Source organism: Drosophila ficusphila, unplaced genomic scaffold (genome assembly GCF_018152265.1).
Source record: "Drosophila ficusphila isolate 14025-0441.05 unplaced genomic scaffold, ASM1815226v1 contig_127, whole genome shotgun sequence".
In the NCBI taxonomy this organism is placed as follows: Eukaryota; Metazoa; Arthropoda; class Insecta; order Diptera; family Drosophilidae; genus Drosophila; species Drosophila ficusphila.
The window spans coordinates 3,136,241-3,157,994 of NW_025064016.1; the positions used below are offsets into that span (position 1 = coordinate 3,136,241).

Genomic DNA, 21,754 nt, shown 5'->3' on the forward strand with positions numbered 1-21,754 from the left:
CCCCGTACGCATTGTTTAAAAGTTTATGAAAAAAAGGAAAGCTTACACATTTCAGTGGCAGCCATTATTAGTTGCATACCCTCCAAACTCAATTTGGTTGAGGGAAAGTTTTGATTGGAGAATTTGTTGGTTTGCAAATTGCAATCAAACCTAATTTTCTAAATGAAGTAAGGTAAACTAATTCATATTTGCAACCCAACAAAAGCTAGGTATATTTATAATTAAGTGTTGATTGCCAATAAAAACTTACCGATAACGCCAGAAGTTGGTCATTGATTGGACTTCCCTTCGCTCTGCGGTATCGAATTTCCCACCCACTCCTTCCTTGGTCAGTCGATCAAGGACCGTGTGCCGCAGGACGAAGTCCACAACGGCTTTTTTCATGGCAAAAACATAATCCGCACGAACTTCGGCTATATTTTCATTCAGGGCAGTTTGCCATTTGTAAAGTAATGGCGGCACAAGATCGGTTATCCTGTAAATATAAATCAGTTTATAAAAATATTTCATCTTTTAAAGACAATACAAATTTCAAAATAAAATCGCTCACCTTTTTAGTATCTTCTTACTCAATGGAGATACGTGAATAGTGTCAATTCCGTGTTTAATATAGTAGTAATACCGCAGGACCTCGCGTTCCTCCTGATCGGGAAAGGGCACGGCGCACTGGGCGGCCAGTTCCGGATCCTGATCGTCGTCCATGTGCAGGATGAGCTCCACCAGCTTGCGCCGGAAGTGCTCTCGCTCCAAACGCATCGTCATATAATTCGCTTTGGCCACCGCGGTGTCGCGTTTCTTCTGGCGCTTTTGGCCAGTCCTTGTCTTGAGGCACAGGATATTGTCGGGCAGATCGGATTGCATTTTACCATCCAGCAGGGAGCTGGCGCACTCCGGCATGTTCAGTTCGTACCACAGGCGTCGGGATTTGTACTCGGGATTGGCCTTCGACTGCAGGATGCTCTGCAGGACATCCGGCTTGGGTCGGGTGTACAGCATCTTCTGCTTGTCGCACAGGCGGCGGGCACCGCATATGGACGTGAAGCTTGGGATGCTGATCTCCCGATTCGGATTCTGTCTGCCTTGCATGGTGCAGCCTGAAATGCGAAGGGAGCCTCAATTACAAACTTGAAATATATAAAAAATTTTATAAAGAAAACCCAGTTGAATATAAGTGATGTCAATTTTGTGAACAGAATACCATTTGCTTTGGAAATGTTTTGGAAATTTTTTGCTTAGTTTCTTTATTTGCATCTAAAGGTAGAAACATTTAGTCTAAAAATTAGTTTTTTTTTTACCTTTATTCAAATTTTAAAAGTACCTTACCGTTCCGAAACGGTTGTAAGCGGTAAAGATGTTGTGGTCCCTGCTAAGTGACATTTAGCAAACGATAGTCCCGCAACTATCGATAGCCGGCAAACAGCTGTTCGTTACACGCGACATGCCGGCTTTTTTGCCATCCCTAACTCATAGAATTGTGCAACCCGGAAAATTGTCAAAATTTTCGTGTACCCTTAAATTAATTGCCGCTCCGTACACAAAATCAGAAAGTACTGACCAACCGACTTACCTGTCGTTCACCTATCGACGCACCGCGCACCTTTTGGATTAATTCGCGCCGCAACGCGATTAATTTAACTGGCTCGATCCGAACACACGAAGTAGTTGAAAACAAATGCAAATCTCACACGTTTCCAGTTGTTTGGAATGAATTGATTTTCGTGGCAACCAACTGGGAAACCCAACGACAGGTCGGAAAAATAAACACCGGAGCGTTGCCCGTGGCAGCAGGCAAAGATCAACAAGTCCACATAAATCATCCCGAGAAAAACACCTTAAGTTTTAGTTTAAAAGTTTCGGCTAGGGAAAATGTTGTTTGGAAGGATTTTCACACGTGCGTTGCACTCCACGCGGCAGCTCTACGCCGGTGCAGGAGGAACTGGAGGTCTGGAGAAGAGTGCTCTGGCGGCACTGAGGAAAAAGACCGGCTACACCTTTGCCAATTGCAAGAAGGCGCTGGAAAAGCACAACAATGATGTCGGATTGGTGGGTCATCTATTAAATTGGTTGTAGAACTTGCACTAAAGATATAACCATTTCACCTGTAATAGTTTCTTGTTTTATTGCGATCTTATATTACCCTAAAGTTTTCCTTTCTAATTTACCATGTAACCACTTTAATCGTTATACAGCCTCTTCATCGTTTACAACCCGCTTTATAGTCACTTTCTTCAATCGTACTTACCTATTTTCTCTTACTTTACAGGCTGAAAAGTGGTTGCACGAACAGGCCCAAACTCTCGGCTGGTCCAAGGCCACCAAAGTCGCAGATCGAGCCACCGCTCAGGGTCTGATTGGAGTCCTCATCCGCGGCAACCGCGGTGCAATGGTCGAACTTAACTGCGAGACGGATTTTGTGGCCAGGAACGACACCTTCAAGCGGTTCGTCGACCATGTTGCCTGCATGTGCCTTCACTACACGGACTTGACGGACTTTGATGGAGATCTGTGGAAGGTAAAGTTAGTTATTAAATAATAACTTTAACTTATATGATACTTTATAGTATAGTGGCTCCCTCACAATTCACAAAACCGGTTTAAACCCCTTTCTTAAATACCAGTAACTAGCTAATTTTGCAATTTGAATATCCTTTCCAGCTTGGCTTCGATGCGGACGCCCTGAAAAACCTGCGCACCGAGGAGGGTCGAACCCTGGGTGACCACCTGGCCCTTTTAATCGGCGCCATCGGCGAAAATGCCACAATTCGACGAGCCCTGTGCTTCAAAGCCAACAACGATCTGAAACTGGTGGGCTATGCTCACCCGGCACCCACCAATGTGGGCACCACCGAGGGCATCACCCAGGTGGGCAAATACGGAGCGATAGTGGCCTACCGATCGGATCACAAGCTGCTGGACTTCGAGTTCCACAAGAGCATTTGCCAGCAGATTGTGGGCATGAAGCCGACGAAGATAGGGGAGTACGACAAGGACAAGCCAGCCGAGAACAAGGACGATGAGACGTGCCTAATTCACCAGGAGTACCTTTTGGATGCGGATAAGACGGTGGGCGAAGCATTGCAAGAGCACAACTGCGAGATCGTCGACTACCATCGATTCGAGTGCGGAGAGCAGACGGAACGCAGTCTGGAGGCGATCATCCGCTCCCAGCACCAGAGCAGCAATTAACTAGCCAATAAGCAGACTCTCTAGATCACTAAATTGTTAATACGCACCAGCCGAAGATTGTTAAAGCCGAAATTCTGGACAAAGTTCTGGTCAAAATTTGCATGTAAAACAAGTACAATAATACCAGTGACGATCAGACAGTCTGTGTTTGTATTTAGAATATTCAAATGAGTCATGGCAAAAGATTGGGGTGATCGCTGCCATTCGCTGCGTGCGCCTGCGCAGAACGGGAAGCACGCTTGAGCGGCTTTTGGCGAGGGAAAGGGGGGAAATGGAATGGACAACGCCAGCAGAATGAACTGTTTATGAACGTGTTTTGTTCTGCAGCCGGTAATTACCCGCTTCGTCATGCGATAGCCTAAAAGAAAGAAAGAAATGTTCTTTTTTTTTTGGGGGTAAAGGCAAAACAGGCACCAAAATACTAAAGTGAAGTGCTCCGTTTTCTGCACATCCATCCACCGGCTTAATGAGTTTGTCGAGCCACGTGCATGGGGTTTCAAGTTGTAATTGGAGTACAATGCGTTTCCTTGGCCAAGAAAATAAACTTTTATCGTCTTGGGGGTGATCCGATTTCATAAACAAGAATGTGTAGAGAACCTTTCTATTCTATTATTCTTTCTATTATTTAAACTCATAAAATAAAGCAAATCTTCAAGGGATCTAAACACATTAACCTTTTCCGGCTTAATATAAATATCGAAGTAGGCCTGTCAGTTTAAATGTCAAATCGAAAAGCAAACCCACCTAATCATTTGATGAATCTTGATTTACCAGCATGGACTACCTGGATATTGAATCCTTTCGTTCCAAGTACAGCGACATAACCGTGACAGCAGTGCCCAATCGATCCGCGACTCAGGAGAAGCAACCAATGTCCAACGATCCGGAAACTGTGGCCAAACAGCAGGAGCCGCGAGTGGAGATCACCCGAGTGAATGGAGGAGGAGCAGTGGGTTCTTCCTCTGCGAATCCAGCAGCAATGCAACGCAACAAACAGCAGCAAAACGCTGCTGCATTCGCATATGCAAGTGAATACAAGGAGGTGATGGCCAAACTGGAGTACACCAAGTACATGCAGACCCAGCTGCAAATCATGTCCATGTCGAATGGGGGCGGCTACTCCGGTAGAGGTGGGCTTGATTTCGGTCTGAACGGAATGATGCCAACATCTAAAAGTAAGAGATTGGGAATAAAAGTTTATGCAGGAATTGTAAATCATGTTTAAAAGTCCTTTTTACATTATTTATTATACCTTTTATATCTACATTTTCTTCAGCAATCCATAATTTTTTTCAGCTCTTGATGCCAATGCCAATATAGTGGATAAGTACTCCGACTTGCTGAATATCCTGGCCGAGATGAGGTCAAATTTGCCGCCCACAATGATAGGTTTGCGGGCGCCCAAAGAGCGCCTTCAGCGGGACATTACCCAAGCGAGAATAACGGTGAAGGAGTGCCTCCTGCTTCTGGAGAAGGACAATCCCAATCAGGAGACCAACGGAGGCCATTACGAGGGCACCCCCACCAGTGAGTAGTCCCCTGGAATCCGGGTTGTCCATCTCCGCATTGTTGGCGACGACACCTCTCCGCGAACGCCAGCTCCATGACAATAAAAAACGAGAACAACAAAAGCCATCGGGGAGTTCTGGGAACCCTCCGTGTTTATGGGTATGACTATGATGGTGGGGGGCTTAGAATGGGTTTTGAATGGCTAAATACTATGACTGCGGTGATGTCTGCAGCGCAGCGGCCGGCATTTTGACACTAGCGAGCAGCGGAGCGCAGAACTTGTTCACCAGAAATGGTACTTTGGAATTCGATGCGGTGATACCCTGTAAAAAAAACTACGATTGACAAAATTGGGAAAAAAGTAACATTACAAAGTATTGTTTGGGTAACTTAATATGTATTAGAAATGATAAGACTATTTCATAATCTTTTTTTCTTCACATTTCAATAAATTTTTTAGATAAACATCTGAAAGATTAGCAATTCAGATGTTTAACTTTTCAGCCAGATTAAAACGCAACAAACGTTTTTTTTATTTAATCTTAGCCATTTTTCACATGCATGTTGCACGGCAACTGTCATTGTATAAATACACACCTTCCACAACCCGTCGCACTTTCCACATGCAGCATTCCCGGCTAATGTATTGCAATTACACAACTTTTTGCTTAATTTGTTAGCGTACAAACACCTTGTAAAGTTTAAATAATAGTTTCTGCTGTTTAAATTGTCGAGTATACCCCAAAATATGTTGGCCATGGTCAAAAAGTGGAACTTGAAAGGGTCACATTCACTGACGTCGACGTCGGCAGCGAAGCATATGTATGTACATATAACATCCGATGTACACCGTACATAAGTCTGTTTGTATGTACATATGTACGGCGATCTGGACGCGCCGCTTCAATTGAAGTTTTTCACGTTCAGTCGTAAGCCGACTTTTCACGAAATAAGTTTAACATTTTAGCGACGGATCAGCGGATAAGGCGAATCCTTTTGTTTAACTTCCGCTTCTGCGTTAATTCGGGTTAATTTGTTTTGAAAGTGCGCGAAAAACAACAGCTAAACGCGTTATCACTTCTGGCGCTCTCTTTTCCACCTAACGGTAAATCGCGCGAAAAAGCACGCGAAAGCAAATTGCAAAAAAAGCGGCCAAATAAAGAGAATTCCAAAAAGGTGACAGCAATAAACACAACAAACACGGTCCACTTGGGTGCGAAAAATTAATTAAATTGCAGAAATTTTGGACTTGCAAAAAGCGCCGGCGCAACATCATTTGCAGCTAAATTGTTTTGATTGGAACACACGTTAGATTGAATTTGCATTGCAGCAGCCGCAAATTGGACCACAAAATGCCGCCGTTTAATTTCATCAAACAGGTGAGTTGCAAGCAGAAGGTGATTAAATGTGTCTACACCTTTTTTATGGTGTGAAGTAATTAATTAAATGTTTGTGCGGTAAGTGGATTGGGTACTTCAAGCTAACGATTGCAGATACTTTTGTAGTTAGCTTAGAAATCGATAACCAATCTTAATCAAAAATCGATCAGTTAACAAAAAAACCATATTTAGTATGCATTTTATGAATATAAGAATAATTAGCCAATCCGAAGTTGAAACCTTGCCAATTCTTCTTAGGTTGTTTTTCAAACTTTCATATTCATTTTAATGGGATCCTCTTTAAACTCTTTATACAAAAACCCTTATGTATCATATCAACTACCAAATATTACGGGGTTTTGTTTTTCCCTCAAAGCGAATCAATTCTGTCGACCTTACAGCTTCAAATCAATTAATTATATCACTATTTTTCCCGCGAAGAACAAAGACAAACAAATGAATCAGAGCACCCAAAATAGTAGAGTTTCCCGTTCGCCGCAATCTAACATAATGGGGGCTCCAATTTACCATATCTGTGGAAGACAGGCGGTAGACAAGAGACGTGTCTAATTGGCGAATTCATAACATAGCCAAACAAAGAAAACACATAACACGGGAAATGGTGAACCAATTTGAATGAATCCGATCCAAAACTAATGAAATGCACAACGCAAATGGATTTATCTGAATATGAATCTGGCGCCCAGCTGGAAGACTGGAAGACAGAGAAATGTGGAGACCCGAAAGAGATTTTCGTAATTAAGCGGGCTTCTGGAGATGCTTGAAGATAGCTTCCGGTGATTAAATGTCAGAATGAAGAACAGACCATCTGGGTTGGGAGAACTACGCATAAACACGAACCCCGGGAAGGGGATTTCGAAGCCAAACAAACCATAAAGGTGGGAACTATTTCTACGCAACTGTAGGTCCAACCCATCCGCAGCTTTCTTTATTCCTCTTTTATGGCTTTTCCCCCACTAATTTTCTTGGATCTTAGTAGACTTGGCCAAATGCAAATGGGTCAATGGACAATGTTTCAGAGGCTGCCGGTGGTATAAATATATGATTATGGTTGAAACTTTGTTTTAAGGGCCTGCCTAATGAATATTTCTTGAGCTGAGCTTTTCCCAGTTGTGTGATAATTAAGACGAATGACCCCTTAGTTAGAAAGTTATTGCAGCACATCTGCGTGTAGTCCGAGTTTTGTTTTTTTTTTTTTAGAGATTATCTCAGCGCAGCTGAACCCGAACCAAATCTGGTTACATTTGCATTATTCAGTTTTTTGGTTTTAAGTATTTAACGCCGGGTTAATTGCATGTTAAATAACAGTTAAACAACCGTTAGGCGGCGTTTGTTTATGGCTCCCAAATGCTCAGCTTCCATCGCAATTGTTGTTCAACTTTCCCCTTCCCCACCGAATTCAATGAAGAAATTATTTTGAACTCTTCGTGCTTAATTCACCCACACTTTACTTTGGCTTTTGCTTTTCGGCGTGGGAAGCAGACAATTCCAAATTGTTATTACAAGTAGCGAAAATAGGAGGAGAAAAACCACAGAAAGAGAAAAACTGGAAAATCATCATCATCTGCGGTAGCAGCTACGGGAAATCTGCAGCGAATCAATTGTACCAGCGTAAAATCCAATTCGAATTTCAATCCAAAGATCGAACGCCTTTCAAAAACATTTTGATTTGTGGTCGCCGGCATTCGACCCGCCTATCGCAGCTAATTAACCATTTATTAATGCTAAATCAAAAGCACTGCCAGCCAAAACACCTGTTATTGTTATTGATATCCTGCTTTTACCATTTGATATACTGCTTTCTTTTGGTCTTAAAAAAAAACAATTAAAAGAGAGGAAATTATATTCTTGGGTTACATTTTTAAAGATTTTTTTATTAAAATGGGTATCTGGTTTAAGGAATTTAAACCTAAAAATCAATGGTTTAGGATACATGATGTTAAACTTTCTTTTAATAAAATTTTAACAGTTCATCTGTGCCAAGAATCTCAAATTTAGATGTCTCTATCAACAGTTAAAGAAATTAATCTTGCAAACATTAATTGTTCTGTCATAAATGTGCGAATAAAGTTATTTTAGTGTTTCTTTTCATGTCTACATTACTCATAAATAGTGCAAGTTTTACTATTTAACAATAATAATAATAATAATAATAAATAGTAAAACTTGCACTTTAAGAGTACTTTATTATTATTATTACACTTCTGCAACTGGCGCACTTGGCTGTAAATCGATCATGGCCTAAACCACAAGAAGTGCAGGCCATTCCCATGAAGCAAAAGACCATTGAGAGGAGTCAGCTGGTGGTTTTGACTGGATCTGGATCGGTGGGCAATTAATGTGGGCTGTTTATAGCCCGAAGATCAACTTCGAGCAGCATGCTTGCCATTCTGTGGCCATCTTCAGTTGTGGCTAATGAAATGGCTGGAGAAGACCAAAGATCCATTGGCACAATCACCGCTAGAGGAAAAATAAAACAATAAAAAATAGAAAAAAAAACGTCTGAAGCGGTACATTTCCCGGCTCGTTTCCCGTTGGCAGTTGCGGAAAATGCCACAAGTCGATGTTGCATTTGTGTGCCCTGTTGCAATGTCTTATGTTTGCATTTCGGTTTACCGACTCTGTTTTTTGTTTACGTAAATGTCGCGTGTGGCAGCCACAAAATGGTCTTAATGTGTTTGGCGTTTTGGCACCACCGCAACAAAAGGCAAACAATTTGATTGTTTGCTGGCTTTTGGTAATAGGAAAAGTCAATTGCCCGGTCGTTTTTTTTTTTTTTTTTTGTCTTGCTGTGCGGGTTGACGTGTGTAATTATCATAAATCGTAAATTGCATTTTCCATCATGCTAAAAGTCGCACATTTTCAGCTGAAGGAAAATGCTTTGCATTTCGGATCTACGTATGTTGTATCTTTTGCACATTTACAATTTACATTTTCATTTTACAATTGCTTTCATTTTTGTTTTTCGCCATTTCCCCAGTTCACGCCTCAACCTCAACGGTTGATTGAACTTGTCAGAGTTTTGAGTTGGCCAGAGACTTGGGGGCAAAAAAAAAAAATGGAAACATGGAAACATGAAACATGGACAACAAAGAGAGCTGTGTTTTTATTTTCTTTTTGAAAGGCATCGCATTGTGTTGCCAAGATGCGGATAGGTGGATACGCAGATACCAAGATACACGGTTCTCTGGGCCAAAACCATTAGTGTCTTTCACGCTTTGGAACACACTGGAAAACCATTTCGACTCATTACCGAGTCATACACAAAACATTTTCGACTTAATTGAGACGAACTCGAGGCTCTGAGTTGTTCAACAAATCGCTGCCAAATTATTCCCCCGAAATAATTTCAAACACTTTCCTCCGGGGGAGTTTGTAGTTCCGACTCCCAATAGCCAATCCCCATTCTCCAATCCCCCGATTCCCATTCCCCGTTGGCTGTTAATGATTATGACAAATGCCCGTCTGCCAGTCTCCAAGCATAAATCATAAAAGTGAAGACTCAAGCCAGTCGAGCGCGTCAGTTCGGTTGACAAAAGCTGGAAAGGAAACCCGAGAGATGCAAATCGATGGAGTATATACAACACCGATACTGTTTGTGCTTGATTGCCTGTGGAGAATGCCAGTGCAGCACACTGTGGAGTTGGACAAAAAGTGATACAGTTGAGCCAAAAAGGTAGAAGAATAAATACTCTCTCCATTCATAAAGATAATAAATCAAGCACAAGCATAACACCAAAAATGCAAATCGTTTCCTATAGTTTGTTTAAGTTTGAAAGTAGCAATTCAACATCGAATAATGATATAAGTAAATATTACTTTAAAGCTTGTTTATCTTAAAATGTACTGAAATTAATTTAATATTTATTGGTAAAGATTTAAACCTCCCATTATCAAACTGGATCGCCCAACTTAAAGAACCTGATCACCCACTTTAAAGTAAACGTCTGCCCGCTGAGAGCTAATAGAAAGAATTAGCAAACACCCGGTAAGAATTGGCTAAGACCCTTTTGCCAGCACTTCCTCTTGGCCTTTTGCCCAGAGCCAAGAGTTGGGTTCCGTTGGCCAAAGACCGAGGAAAACACCGCCAAGAAACCGCAACAAAAGCCGCGCTGCGCTTTCTGCTTTTCTCAGCCAGTTCGCGTTTTGAGAGGTCGGCGGAGAGGAAAACCGACAGTATAACTGATAATTTTCATTCATTTCTGAGTCACAGTCGCGGAGCTTCCCACTTGCTCTTTTGGCTCGAAGCTGCTGTTGGCCTGGCCATAAACTTGGAGCGCGGCATTTCGAGGCGACCAGTCTGCAGTTGGCTTTCTGCTGGCAAAGACGCGTTCGCCAAGAGTCTCGAGGAAAAACCTCTGCGGGGAAAAACTCGAGCCGCGAGAGTTGGGAAAACGGAATCGAAACCGTTTCGAATCGAATCGAATCCAGCCTAGCATTTGGCTTTACTTTCAGTTTAACTCTTAATTTCGGCTCAGTTTCGGGGATCTATAGACCCATTCAAAATTTTTGCAAATATTTTTATGATCGTTGTTTGAGAGCCTGTGAAACTTCCATCGACCGCTTTTCAACTGCTGCGTGTGTGTGAAGTGAGTGTGCGGCATTCGCTTTTCAAAAGCGTTGGGGAAAAACTCGCAAGGATTTCACTTTGAGCCGCGCTTGCCGGCTTCCAATTGGCATTGCCATCAAATTGAGAGAAACAAAACTAGTTCAAGGCAGCTTGAAAGCATCTTTCAGATATGTATACAGATACATCCGCGGGTTTTTTGAGACCCGCCAACATGGAGCTATCGCTGTCACCAAAAGAAACGGTAACTACAGGCTTTTCATTATGCATACCACCCCGAATCCCCAATCTCTCCCATCAGCTCTCCTATATTTACATCCATCTTGGCGCGATCTTTACCCCGGACAAGTTTATTTAGCCAGTTTTGCTTATGCTGTTAATTACGAGCTGCTGATTATTTGTTTATCAATTACAATAATTTTGGTTTCTGATGGTGCAGTTTGGTTAGATCGTGTAAAGATTTCTCGGTAGAGTTGTTGCGGGGCAAATTAATAAATAATGAAACTAGTAGAAACTAGTAAAATACAGTATTCAGCTTGGCATTGTTCCAAAATTGAACCCTCTTTTAAAGCAAGCGATGGCAAACAATTAAACTGTTCAGCTTCATCCATCAAACTAATAGCTCTTTATAAAGAAAGTAAAAAGCTGACGTTGGATTATTCACGCCGAGCTTCACTTAAGATAGATGGATATCTAAATTTATTTTTGACACTCTATTCAGAACATTTCGTTGATAGGCTTTCGCTTCGATTGATGTCGCTAATTGGCGACTGTGAAAGTCTCTTTGGGGGCCATCAACTTAAAAAACAAAGGCAGCAAAAAATTGTTATAATTTGCAGTTGGCAGAGGAAATTTACTTGTGCCAGTTTTTCAGTGTTTGTTTTTTGTGTGACTATGACAAATGTAGTTTGGCTGTCAACAGCGAAGATCAATCATTCATAGAGACAGAGAGTTGGAAAACCTGGTTAGCCCAACCCCAATCAAAAGTAATCCGAGTTATTTCGCCATTTGCAGGCGACAATTAAAATGTTTTCATGTTATGTGTGGTGCAGCGCATTTTATGCATTGCTTATTTATGAGCAGCCCAGAAAAAGCCAGCAGTCATTATTGTGATTTCTGCGAAATGTCATTTTGTGGGTGTAGCAGACTCTGCCACACGAAGCGTGAACTTGTCTTTGGTCACTGAGCACGTCAGTGTAATCACAGCGACCAAATGAAATGGCTCTCTGAGTCAAAACATTAATTAGCCAAAGGCAGCCTAATGACCCCCAAACCGTTAGCCAAGATCATCGAGATGAAGATGTAGGCATCAGTTGATATATATATATATTTATATAAATATATACATGCACCCGATGGTTGGCAACCGCTTTCCACCTTGCTGCGTTCCATAAATAAATAAAAACTTAATGTTCGACAGCCAGCGGCCAACGACGAAAAACTGGATGCAACACCAATGTGGTTTAAATGTGGCTCACGCCCGCCTCGGTTTTCACTATCACTTGCCACCAATTGGATGCAGAGCACTTCCCCAGACGGGTTTCGATTTCGGTTTTCCATTTTATTATTTCTTTTTTTTTTTTTTGTTATTTGAACAAAATCAATTTATTTCTTGTGTTTCTGGTTGGTCTTTGAAAAGTGTCGCATGACAGTAACAATTGGGGATCGTTTGAAAGGTGTTTAATTTAGTGGTAAATGCTTGTTCGAACAGCCTGCCAGAGGCTATGCCAAAATAGGAGCAAAAAAATAATAATTGTACATGAAATTAAACCAGATTTACACCTTAATGCATCTTACACCTTAATGTTAAACCAAGAAAGAGGAGTGCCCAAGAAATGGAAATTAAATTGGTAGTTTTGTTGCCCACAAAAGTCATTTAAGTTCATTTAGTATCTGTTTATTCAAATTATAAATTGTATTCCTTCATCAATTTTAATTATATTCGTGAAAATATAAAGGTTATTGCCATTACAAAGTTTATTTATTTATTTATTATAATATTTCAGGAGGTCCGTCCCAACACCATTCCCGATTTAAAAGTAGATGCCACATTCCGCAAGGTGGCAAAAAATGCGATAACCTTTGCCCTTTGGAAAATCGACGAAGATCGTTTGGAGGCAGTCGTCCGATCGCAACATGGAACCTTCTACGATAACTGCGCCTACATTATCTACGCAGCCAGTTTGCCGGGTCATTATGCCAACCATGAAACCATCGTAAGCAAATATTATTGATAAGCTTGTTTACCTCAATTTCTAATGAATATTTTACACTATTTTAGACACGCGAACAGAAGTCGAATGTGGTGTTGGAGCGATATATTCACTACTGGCTGGGCAAGAATGTCAGCGAGCAGAATCGATCCAATGTGGTGCACAAAATCCAGGAGCTGGACTCTTATTTGGGAAACATATCGTCTATTTACAGGGAGACCCAGAATTTAGAGAGCGCAAGGTTTCTTTCTTACTTCAAGAAGGGTTACGAGTAAGTTAAAGTGATTTCAAATAAATAAACTGTTTTTTCTCGTATGTAAAATAATAATTATTACTTATATTACAGCGTTCGCTCGGGAGCCCTTTTAAACGCCCCCAAAAGGCCACGCCTCTACCAACTGCACGCCCGCAAATGGCTGCGATCCATTGAGTTGGCCACCATTGATTGGTCGCACTTCAACTCGGATTACATAATGGTCTTGAAAACGGAGAGCCTCATTTTCGTATGGATCGGTCGCTCAAGTTCGGGAATCGAGCGACGAAGTGGCCTCGCTTGGGTTCAAAAGCACTGCAGTGGATCGCCCATCACAATTGTGGACGATGGCTACGAACAGGCAATGTCGCAGGAGAACAAAGAGCTGTGGAACTCCCTGCTGCCGCTCAAGCAACGGATGGTCTGCCAGGCCAGCCAATTGGTCAGCGAATATGCCGACTACAATAGCAACAAGTTCCGGATCTACAAGTGCAATCAGCGAGGCCGATTGCATCTGGATCAATTGGATGTGGGAATGCCGGCAAAGGATGATCTGAGCGATGCCCATGGCGTCTACCTATTGGATAACTACGGCCAGAGCATTTGGTTGTGGGTTGGAGCTCAGGCTCCCCAAGCGGATGCTCTTTCTGCCATGGGAAATGGACGGGCATTCGTGAAAAAGAAGAAGTATCCGGATAACACGCTGGTCGTACGAGTTTTGGAGGGTCACGAACCGGTGGAGTTTAAGCGACTGTTTGCCAACTGGTTGAACATCTGGCAGGAGAACTCCAGGGGTCACAAGCCGGTGTCCACAAAGTTCGGCAAGCTAGATGCCCATTCCCTATGCGAGCGTCCAAAAATGGCAGCGGATACACAGCTCGTTGATGATGGAAGGGGCGAAAGGATACTGTATCGCATTTGGGGAGATCAGGTGCAGGAACTGCCTGCTTCCAAAACGGTGGTCTTCACCACGAATGCCAGCTATGTGGTGAAGTACAGTGTGCAGGTGAGGATGAGCTTATAACACATGTATCATATTTAAACTAACCCATAAACTATATTTTTAGTGCGCCACTGTTGTTCCAGCAGATCTTGCCTCGGTGGGCATTAAAACCATAATTTACCAGTGGAACGGTTCGGAGGCCTCTGCCGAATCGATTTCCCGAGCAGATAAGTTTGCCAAGGCCAATTTCGATGCTCTCAAGGAGCCAGAAATGTTCGTACAGCTTTATGAGTTCGATGAGCCGCCGCACTTCCTTCAGATCTTCGAGGGAAAACTGATTATCATGCGAGGCCAACGCAGCGAAATGCTTTACAACGGAAGCGCAACTGGGAACGTCTTGGAGGATACTTTTCTGTTGAAGGTTTACGGCGATGCCAGCTACAATGCCAAGGCTGTGGAAGAGACTCCTTTGTCATCGATCAGCTCCAAAGATTGCTATGTGATCAAAACGAATCATGTTTGGGTTTGGTGCGGACAGAGTAGCACTGGCGATGCCCGCGAAATGGCGAAATCTGTAGGCGCGCTTTTGGGAGAGAGCTCACTGGTTCTCGAGGGCAAGGAGAGCAAGGAATTCTGGCAATCGGTGGCCATGTACTTTAACCAAACCCTGGTGATCAATGGGAATGGAAACTCCTGCTCCAGCAGTACGAGCAGCAGCAGTGGAGCCGGTAGCATGTGCAATGGCAGCTCGAATGGTGGCAACATATCACCCACCCTCAGCAACAATTGCTATCTGAACACCAGTGTACCGAGTAAACCGAGACCTCCGGTCCAACTATTCATGGTCTGGTGGCAACAGAGCACGCTGAGGTACGAGGAGATACTCGGCTTCGATCAGCAGGATCTCAGCTCGGATTGCACCTATATCCTGGACACTGGAACCCTCACTTACGTTTGGCTGGGATCTCAGGCTTTGAACCAGGAACGCTACACTGCAATTGCACAGAGCTACGTGCAGAATGCTCCCTTCGGACGCAGATCAGCCACGGCGTTGGCTGTCGTCAGGCAATTCCAAGAGCCAAATGTGTTCAAGGGATTCTTTGAGTCCTGGCAGAACGATTACGGCAAGGTAAAAGTGTGAATTTAAGCTTCGAGGAGTTTAATTACACTGTATTGATTATATTTCTTTTTAGAACTTTTTATCATATGAGGAAATGCGCAAGGATCTGGGCAATGCAGTGCCCAAAACCTGTAGCCTTGCAAATGATGGTTCAGCGTTGCTTCTAAACAACATGCAAAAGGACTTTGATGGTCACAAAAAGTATCCATTGACCGTACTCGTCCAGGAAATGGACATGCTACCCCCGGAAATAAATCCCCTGAAGAGAGAGGTTTGTCCAAACAAAAAAAGATAATTATTTCCTATAGCTTTTCTAAACGTTATTTTCTGCTTTATAGGTTCATCTCACCCACGACGATTTTGTCTCTGTTTTTAAAATGTCATTTTACGAATTTGACGAGCTGCCCAAGTGGAAAAAAATGGAGCTGAAAAAGCAATTCAAATTGTTTTGAGCTTTGGAACTTGTTGAAATGCGTCTGACAAGTGCGCACTGTATATATTCCTCACTTTTAATGAATACTATGAAGACATAGTAGCTGTTGAAGCGATTTATGTTAAATATACACACTTTACGTAGATATAATAAAGCGAAAACATGGAACTTTTGCGAATCAATAAGAGTATGAAAATTATCATTTTTGTAGTCGATTAAGTTGTTTCCACTTCCTCAGAATCTGGTTCATCACCGCTGCCGGAACCTATGCACCAAATTGAATCATTACAAAAAAACAAAAAATAATTATTAATTAACCAAAAACTTACTTGGAAACAGGAGCCCAAAGATGAACTCGAAAATTCCACCGAGGAGATCCCAAAACATATTCGGTCCGCTGTGCTTAACGTTTTGTAACAAAGTATAATGGTATTACTGCTCGGGAGCAGTTTTGACCCAGACCCCTTTAATGAGCCATGACCAAAACGCACGCTAAATTCGGACTTAATTCGAACCAGAAATCATTGCATGATTTGGGTCAATAATACTAAAGTATATTATGCCTATTGAAAAGCTTTTAAAGGTAAATGCTCATATCAAATTTATTTGCTTTGTTACACCGCAATCGTGTGATTATTTCAATATTGGTTGTCGTAATAATCACCGAAGTACTCCTCATCAGCTTTACAAACAAAAAATAATAATCATTACAGGCCTATTTGTTAATGTTTAACAAATATGTATTACTTATGTCTGAGAAGAAGAGGTCGTTGAGAAAACTCAAAAATATTTCCGGCAGCTCACAGCAGTCCATATTGTTGAATAAAACTTTGGTTTTTGATTTCTTTTCAAGTATATATACCCTTTTTTATGGTCAATTATTTGTTTTTATTTTTTAAGCTCGATTTATTTAACAATTTATATTAAATTGATGGTTTTTAATTTTCTTTAGAGTTTTATAAATGCATTTTATGTGGTCGAAGAGTCGTAATCATCATCAGAAGAGCTGTCAGCTGCAAAAATAAATTAGTTTTAACAATTTAATCTATATTAAGTTTTATACTAATATTTGTTAAAAAGTGATTTTGGCTCGTATTACTTGTCCAGTTCCACTTCTCCTATATCCTCCAACTTACAGCCGAACAGCATGTCTCCAATCATTTCAAATATCACTCCGATTATTTCACAATCCTCCATGACTTTTGGTTTATTTCAAACTCCTAACTAAAATCGACAACCTAAATAGTGGGTTATATATACAGTTTGGTTTTAATTAATAACCAACATTTTCTTTTGAACTTGATACATTTTCATGGTTAATCGTACAAAATTTAACTAATATCCAACCATTTGCCTAAAATTTAATTCTGTCTGGCAGCATGACATTCAAAAACCCAAAGCTTAAAACATAGTTTTATTTAACTTTTTGCGTAGGCACTTAAAAACGAAATTATTTATTACAATTTAATATACATCATAGCCATACATGGGCCCTTCCATGTAGGCTTTTTGCTGATCCGTGGAGTTGCGACGGATTCTCCGGCCAATGGGCTCCAGATCAGCATAACATTTGGGAAATACTCGTTCCACGGCAGCAATGGCATCTTCTTTTGATATATTGCGTACAGCTAGTACTGAGGCCAAAGCTTTGGACTTTACACAGTTCTAAAAATGAAAATGTTGATGAATATAATGATATATGTAATGATTAAATGGTAAATATCATATACTAATATCACCCACCTGATGCGCTTCTTTAACATTAAAAGGCGAGGCATCTCCCTGAAACATGGCGCTCAAAAAGGAGCAATGGGCCAGGTTCGCCGCTCTGATTTCCGTGCAGGCGAGGTGGTCGACGTTCCGGAAGTCCATGTCATTATTGCAATAATCGAACATGTGAATCATCTCGTGGGTAAGGACGCCATGGACCATGCTCTTATTCTTGGCCATGTTCTGGCAGACCACGATCTGGTTGAGCTTAGGATCGTAGCCACCGGTGACCGAGGGATCGCACACCTCGCAGGAGATGTGCCGGCGCAGATCGATGGGACAACCTGAGCTTTTTAGTGCTCCCATCATCAGTTTCACCAGGGGACCGTTCTTAACACACCAATAAACATTCTCCTCGCACTTGAAGCGATCGATGTTTTCCTGGCCCTCCATGCCAAACAATATCCTCGTCCATTTGGGCTTGAAGGTCTCCCCTCTCCTTTCTGGATACAAGTCATAACCCCAATCCTTCTGGGCAGTGCTGGTTTCTTGAGAGGATTCTTGACTTGTTGCTGGCTTTTCTGGCGGCGGATTTGTTTTTTTTCTGTGCTGTGCTAGTGGTAGCTTCGATCTCGACAGGTTTGGGTGCCTCTTTGGCCCACACTTTAGTCAGAAATTCCATTGTTTTATGAGTTCTTTGCCTCTCCAATTTGGTTAAATAACAAACCGGCAGCTGATTGGACAGAGTTGCCACACAACGCAACAGACAGTGGCGTAGCAGGGGGTTCAAGTATTCTATTATCTAGTTTTGTTGAAATAAAGACTCTTATTAACAAAATATAGACATTACGTTCATCACTGGTTGAATATCAACGTACTATATTCAAATTAAACCCTTCTGGGCGATTTTAGCATCCGCCCTTGACTTTTGTTATCGATAGTTGTCAATGTTGCCATCGCTAGTCCTACACCGGCATTTACGACTCGTAAAAAAACCATAGCAAATTCCACGTAAGACTTACAGCAACTGGCCAGCAACTCAATCTAGGAGATTAACTAGGAATAGCAACAATTACCGCCAAAATGCAAGGCTTGGAAGTCAGCCAAATGGTGCTAGTACCGCTCGTGGTGGCTTTGCTGGTCCTAAACGCAGCTTTAGCCAGCGAAGTTCCACGTCCGTTGGGAGTCTCACTGGCAAAGTCTTCACTGTACCAGCCACGAGCGGGCGACAACAGTTGGAGCTGTTTGGATGGCAGCAAAACCATCCCCTTCACGCACATCAACGACGACTTCTGCGACTGTGCGGACGGAAGCGATGAGCCGGGCACCTCCGCCTGCTCCAATGGTCAGTTCCACTGCCTGAACAAGGGCCACCAGCCGGTGGATATACCCAGTTCCCAGGTGCAAGACGGAATCTGTGACTGCTGCGACGGCAGCGATGAGTCACAGGTGGTCGGTTGCCCAAACACTTGTTTGGAACTCGGAGCAGCGGCCGCAATTCAAAGGCAAAACCAGGCGGAGTTGCACAAAAAAGGTGCCGAGCGGCGACAGGAAATGATAACCCGTGGCAAGCAATTGAAGGCTGAACGGGAAGCCCGCCGCCTTGAGCTCGACCAGCGTCGCAAGGAACAGGAACTCCTGCGCACCGAAAAGGAGCAACTTAAGAAGAACGCCGAGACTCTGGAAGCGGAGGCCCTTGAAATCTTCAAGGAGCAGCAGCGCGAGTTGAATGCGGAAACCGCACAGGCCGAGCAGGAGCCACAACAAATGCGCCAGGAGGCATCGCTCAGCTTCGTGCGCTACGACACCAACAAGGATGGCTTCGTCGAGGTCACCGAACTGATGGTGGACATGAATTTGGACAGGGATCGCAACGGCGTGGTTACCGTCGAGGAGGCCAAGTTCTTCCTGGACGAACGCGAACGTGTGGATCTCGATGCGTTCGTTACGCTCGCCTGGCCAAGGATCAAACCTCTGGCAATGCTGGCCGAGGGTCTGTTCCAGCCGCCGCAGCCGGAGGAAACTACGACAGGAGCTGAGACTGAGCAAGCGGAGGTAAACACCGAAGCTATCCAGCCCACGCCACCCAAGACAAGCGAAGGTAAGAAAAGTTTTCCCTGTTTCATATATTCAAACATTACGTTCGTTTTGCAATTTCATACAGATGGGTTTAATTGAGTCAATATTTGATCAGTTTGAAGCTTATTTGTTTTTCTTTATTGTTTGCATGTTCACAAAACATTTGAGCAAGATAAAAATTTTTTGTTTTTTTGTGCTAAGCGACTTAAATTTTTATTTTTTTTTTCTCAGAACAAGCTGATCTGGCTGGTGAAGAAGAGATTGAGGCTGATGAAGAGGGCGAAGAGGATCAATACGATGACGAGGATCCCGATGTTGGTGTGGGCGAAGCTTCTCCCGCTGTCGAGGAAGCCACGCCGCCAAATTACGATCCGGAGACTCTGCGTTTAATTGAACAGGCCAACGAGGCTCGAAATGCTTTGGAGGAAGTGGAACGCAGCCTGCGCGAGATCGATCAGGAGGTCAAGGAGATCGACGAGCAGAACGAAAAGGGCTACGGCCTGACCGAGGAGTGGGCTGTGCACGATGGCCAGTGCTACAACTTCGAGGATCGGGAGTATGTCTACACTCTTTGTCCCTTCGATCGTGCCTCGCAGAAGCCAAGGAGCGGAGGATCCGAGACCACTCTGGGTCGTTGGGATAAGTGGATCGGAGAGCCCAAGAAGTTCTCACAGCAAAAGTACTCCAATGGAGCCGCCTGCTGGAATGGTCCAAACCGTTCGGCCATTATCAACATCAGTTGTGCTCTGGAACCCAAAATCACTGCCGTCAGCGAACCCAATCGCTGTGAATATTACTTTGAATTCGAAACTCCCGCCGCCTGCGACAGCCAAGCTTTCCAAGCGGAGTCCGAAAACCTTCACGACGAACTCTGAAAAGATCAACAATCAAATATGAGCCTAACAGAAATGTGTGTGCTTGGCATACGAAAATCAGAGATTTGGGGATTGTATTTTAGTTTTAAAGGAGAATATTAATTTTGTCGAGATCATTCCCAAGCTGTTGCAGGAAAATCATCAAGAATTGTAGCAAATTAATTCAGTGTATGCATTTAAGCAAAAAGTACATCATGTTTCATTCTGAATAAAGTGTAAACACCTAGTATTTGTAAAAAAAAAATTATAGTTGAGCACATTGAGTGTTGAAATATCAAAGGACGGGAGTTTTTGGAATGTACTTTAGTAAATTACGGAATTTTTGTTGAAGTCATTCCCTTGCTTAGTCCAAGTATTGATGTTATATGTAAAGACCAAGCATGGAAAACCTTTAAGTTTCATGTTTTAAATATACTTAATTTTGTAATATTTGAGCACAAGATGTTTCAATGTAACAAAGATTATATAGGTGATATAAAAATACCCACAATAGTTTCTATATAAAGTAAATCAATGTAATGTGTGCATTTAAACAAAAAATGAAGTTTCGTTTTGAATAAAGTGTGGACATTTGGTACTTTGAAAAAAAATATTCTTCATGGTTTCAAAACAATATTGGTGTTCAATTAAGAAAAGGACTTACATTCTTTATCTTATGTTCACCAGGTGTCGTTTAAAAAACATCCCAACACATTTCCTTTTCAATAAAGTATAAACATTTAGTAATTTTTAAAAATATGCATATTACAGTTTAGATTAATTCTATGCCTCGGTGACGGCGAGCTTAATGTCCTCCAGATAACCATCAACCTGGTGCTCCAGAGCGAGGATGTGGCCCGTATTGCAGTTCTCCGCCCCCACAAAAGTCAGGATCAGCGGCAGTTTGTTCATCTGCACCACCTGGTAATTGGAGTACATGGAGATGATAGTCTTGTTCCTCCCCAATCCCAGTTTGCTCGCCTGGTCACAGGCAGTGGTGAATGTCGGAATAAACGAGGGCATCAGGGCAAAGTCCACGTTCTTTTCCTGACTGACTCGGAGGAGGGGCACTCCGTCGCGATCCGTAATCTGAATCACATACAGGCCGCTGACCCTTAAAAGTAAAAGGCAAAACGCCCAAGTTAGTTCGGCAGCAAACTTAGTTTTTACGGGATACTAACTTCTGTAGCAGCCCATCTAAATACTTTTTGATGTCGTCCGACATGGAGAGAGTGTAAAAGAGTCAAAACAGCGGACTTGAAATAATAAAAATAAGTTTTTTCTCCGCATCCAATTATTTACACAAAACAAACTGAGCAACAGCTGATTTAAGACAATCGATAAGTAAAAGCACAGGGGCGTAGTTAAGGGGTTCAAAAAATAACGGGATACGGTAAACTATAAAACAATTGTCCTAGATTTGTTTATAAATAAGTGTTTTTGTTCTGGTGAAGATGTTTGTAGCTTTAAATTACTGGATTCCAAAT

The 21,754-nt window shown here is 42.4% G+C and overlaps 7 protein-coding genes across 9 annotated transcripts in view; 4 read left to right on the top strand and 3 right to left on the bottom strand.

Annotated features, from left to right (window-relative positions):
- LOC108090614 (dynein axonemal heavy chain 7) overlaps positions 1-2,278 on the bottom strand; it is a 27,232-nt gene extending 24,954 nt beyond the window's left edge. For both annotated transcript variants that reach the window (XM_017189389.2, XM_017189388.2), the window contains exons 1-3: positions 2,243-2,278; positions 551-1,094; positions 251-475 (exon numbers count right to left, since the gene is read on the bottom strand). In XM_017189389.2, the coding sequence (XP_017044878.1) occupies positions 251-475; positions 551-1,086 (761 nt within the window). In that variant the 5' untranslated portion in view covers positions 1,087-1,094; positions 2,243-2,278. The remainder of the gene's footprint in view (positions 1-250; positions 476-550; positions 1,095-2,242) is intronic.
- LOC108090616 (elongation factor Ts, mitochondrial) lies at positions 1,451-3,324 on the top strand. The gene is made up of 3 exons (XM_017189391.2): positions 1,451-2,043; positions 2,264-2,512; positions 2,656-3,324. Exons 1-3 carry the CDS (start codon positions 1,867-1,869, stop codon positions 3,184-3,186), a joined length of 957 nt encoding a protein of 318 aa, XP_017044880.1. The 5' UTR covers positions 1,451-1,866; the 3' UTR covers positions 3,187-3,324.
- Positions 3,325-3,922: 598 nt separating this feature from the next.
- LOC108090621 lies at positions 3,923-4,817 on the top strand. The gene is made up of 2 exons (XM_017189398.2): positions 3,923-4,361; positions 4,483-4,817. The coding sequence occupies exons 1-2, from the start codon at positions 3,962-3,964 to the stop codon at positions 4,719-4,721; spliced, it is 639 nt and encodes a 212-aa protein (XP_017044887.2). The 5' UTR covers positions 3,923-3,961; the 3' UTR covers positions 4,722-4,817.
- A 770-nt stretch (positions 4,818-5,587) lies between these two features.
- Positions 5,588-15,809, top strand: LOC108090620 (villin-like protein quail). 2 transcript variants are annotated; one of them, XM_017189397.2, is made up of 7 exons: positions 5,588-6,074; positions 12,669-12,878; positions 12,944-13,146; positions 13,222-14,134; positions 14,196-15,200; positions 15,265-15,462; positions 15,530-15,809. In XM_017189397.2, exons 1-7 carry the CDS (start codon positions 6,048-6,050, stop codon positions 15,641-15,643), a joined length of 2,670 nt encoding a protein of 889 aa, XP_017044886.1. In that variant the 5' UTR covers positions 5,588-6,047; the 3' UTR covers positions 15,644-15,809. The 2 variants fall into 2 exon arrangements, with proteins under 2 accessions (XP_017044886.1, XP_017044885.1); XM_017189396.2 differs by lacking the exon at positions 5,588-6,074 and adding an exon at positions 10,384-10,906.
- A 1,216-nt stretch (positions 15,810-17,025) lies between these two features.
- Positions 17,026-18,094, bottom strand: LOC108090593 (mitochondrial inner membrane protease ATP23 homolog). The gene is given in 3 exon segments (XM_017189345.2): positions 17,026-17,289; positions 17,368-17,908; positions 17,910-18,094. Coding segments are annotated over 3 exon segments (849 nt in total). The 5' UTR covers positions 18,017-18,094; the 3' UTR covers positions 17,026-17,088.
- A 195-nt stretch (positions 18,095-18,289) lies between these two features.
- On the top strand, positions 18,290-20,850 carry LOC108090622 (glucosidase 2 subunit beta). The gene is made up of 2 exons (XM_017189399.2): positions 18,290-19,435; positions 19,645-20,850. The coding sequence occupies exons 1-2, from the start codon at positions 18,418-18,420 to the stop codon at positions 20,286-20,288; spliced, it is 1,662 nt and encodes a 553-aa protein (XP_017044888.1). The 5' UTR covers positions 18,290-18,417; the 3' UTR covers positions 20,289-20,850.
- A 136-nt stretch (positions 20,851-20,986) lies between these two features.
- LOC108090623 (ragulator complex protein LAMTOR3 homolog) lies at positions 20,987-21,594 on the bottom strand. The gene is made up of 2 exons (XM_017189400.2): positions 21,449-21,594; positions 20,987-21,381 (listed from the first exon to the last, which is right to left on the bottom strand). The coding sequence occupies exons 1-2, from the start codon at positions 21,490-21,492 to the stop codon at positions 21,051-21,053; spliced, it is 375 nt and encodes a 124-aa protein (XP_017044889.1). The 5' UTR covers positions 21,493-21,594; the 3' UTR covers positions 20,987-21,050.
- Positions 21,595-21,754: the final 160 nt, after the last annotated feature.

Bases quoted from the DNA above. Each gene is read 5' to 3' on its own strand.
- LOC108090620 (XM_017189396.2), top strand. From the start codon at position 10,835: ATGTATACAGATACATCCGCGGGTTTTTTGAGACCCGCCAACATGGAG. The intron at 12,879-12,943 runs GTAAGCAAATAT...ACACTATTTTAG, and splicing joins ATGCCAACCATGAAACCATC to ACACGCGAACAGAAGTCGAA. The intron at 15,463-15,529 runs GTTTGTCCAAAC...TCTGCTTTATAG, and splicing joins TAAATCCCCTGAAGAGAGAG to GTTCATCTCACCCACGACGA.
- LOC108090623 (XM_017189400.2), bottom strand. From the start codon at position 21,492: ATGTCGGACGACATCAAAAAGTATTTAGATGGGCTGCTACAGAA. The intron at 21,382-21,448 runs GTTAGTATCCCG...TTTACTTTTAAG, and splicing joins TTAGATGGGCTGCTACAGAA to GGTCAGCGGCCTGTATGTGA.
- LOC108090622 (XM_017189399.2), top strand. From the start codon at position 18,418: ATGCAAGGCTTGGAAGTCAGCCAAATGGTGCTAGTACCGCTCGTGGTG. The intron at 19,436-19,644 runs GTAAGAAAAGTT...TTTTTTTCTCAG, and splicing joins GCCACCCAAGACAAGCGAAG to AACAAGCTGATCTGGCTGGT.
- LOC108090621 (XM_017189398.2), top strand. From the start codon at position 3,962: ATGGACTACCTGGATATTGAATCCTTTCGTTCCAAGTACAGCGACATA. The intron at 4,362-4,482 runs GTAAGAGATTGG...AATTTTTTTCAG, and splicing joins AATGATGCCAACATCTAAAA to CTCTTGATGCCAATGCCAAT.
- LOC108090616 (XM_017189391.2), top strand. From the start codon at position 1,867: ATGTTGTTTGGAAGGATTTTCACACGTGCGTTGCACTCCACGCGGCAG. The intron at 2,044-2,263 runs GTGGGTCATCTA...CTTACTTTACAG, and splicing joins ACAACAATGATGTCGGATTG to GCTGAAAAGTGGTTGCACGA. The intron at 2,513-2,655 runs GTAAAGTTAGTT...TATCCTTTCCAG, and splicing joins TTGATGGAGATCTGTGGAAG to CTTGGCTTCGATGCGGACGC.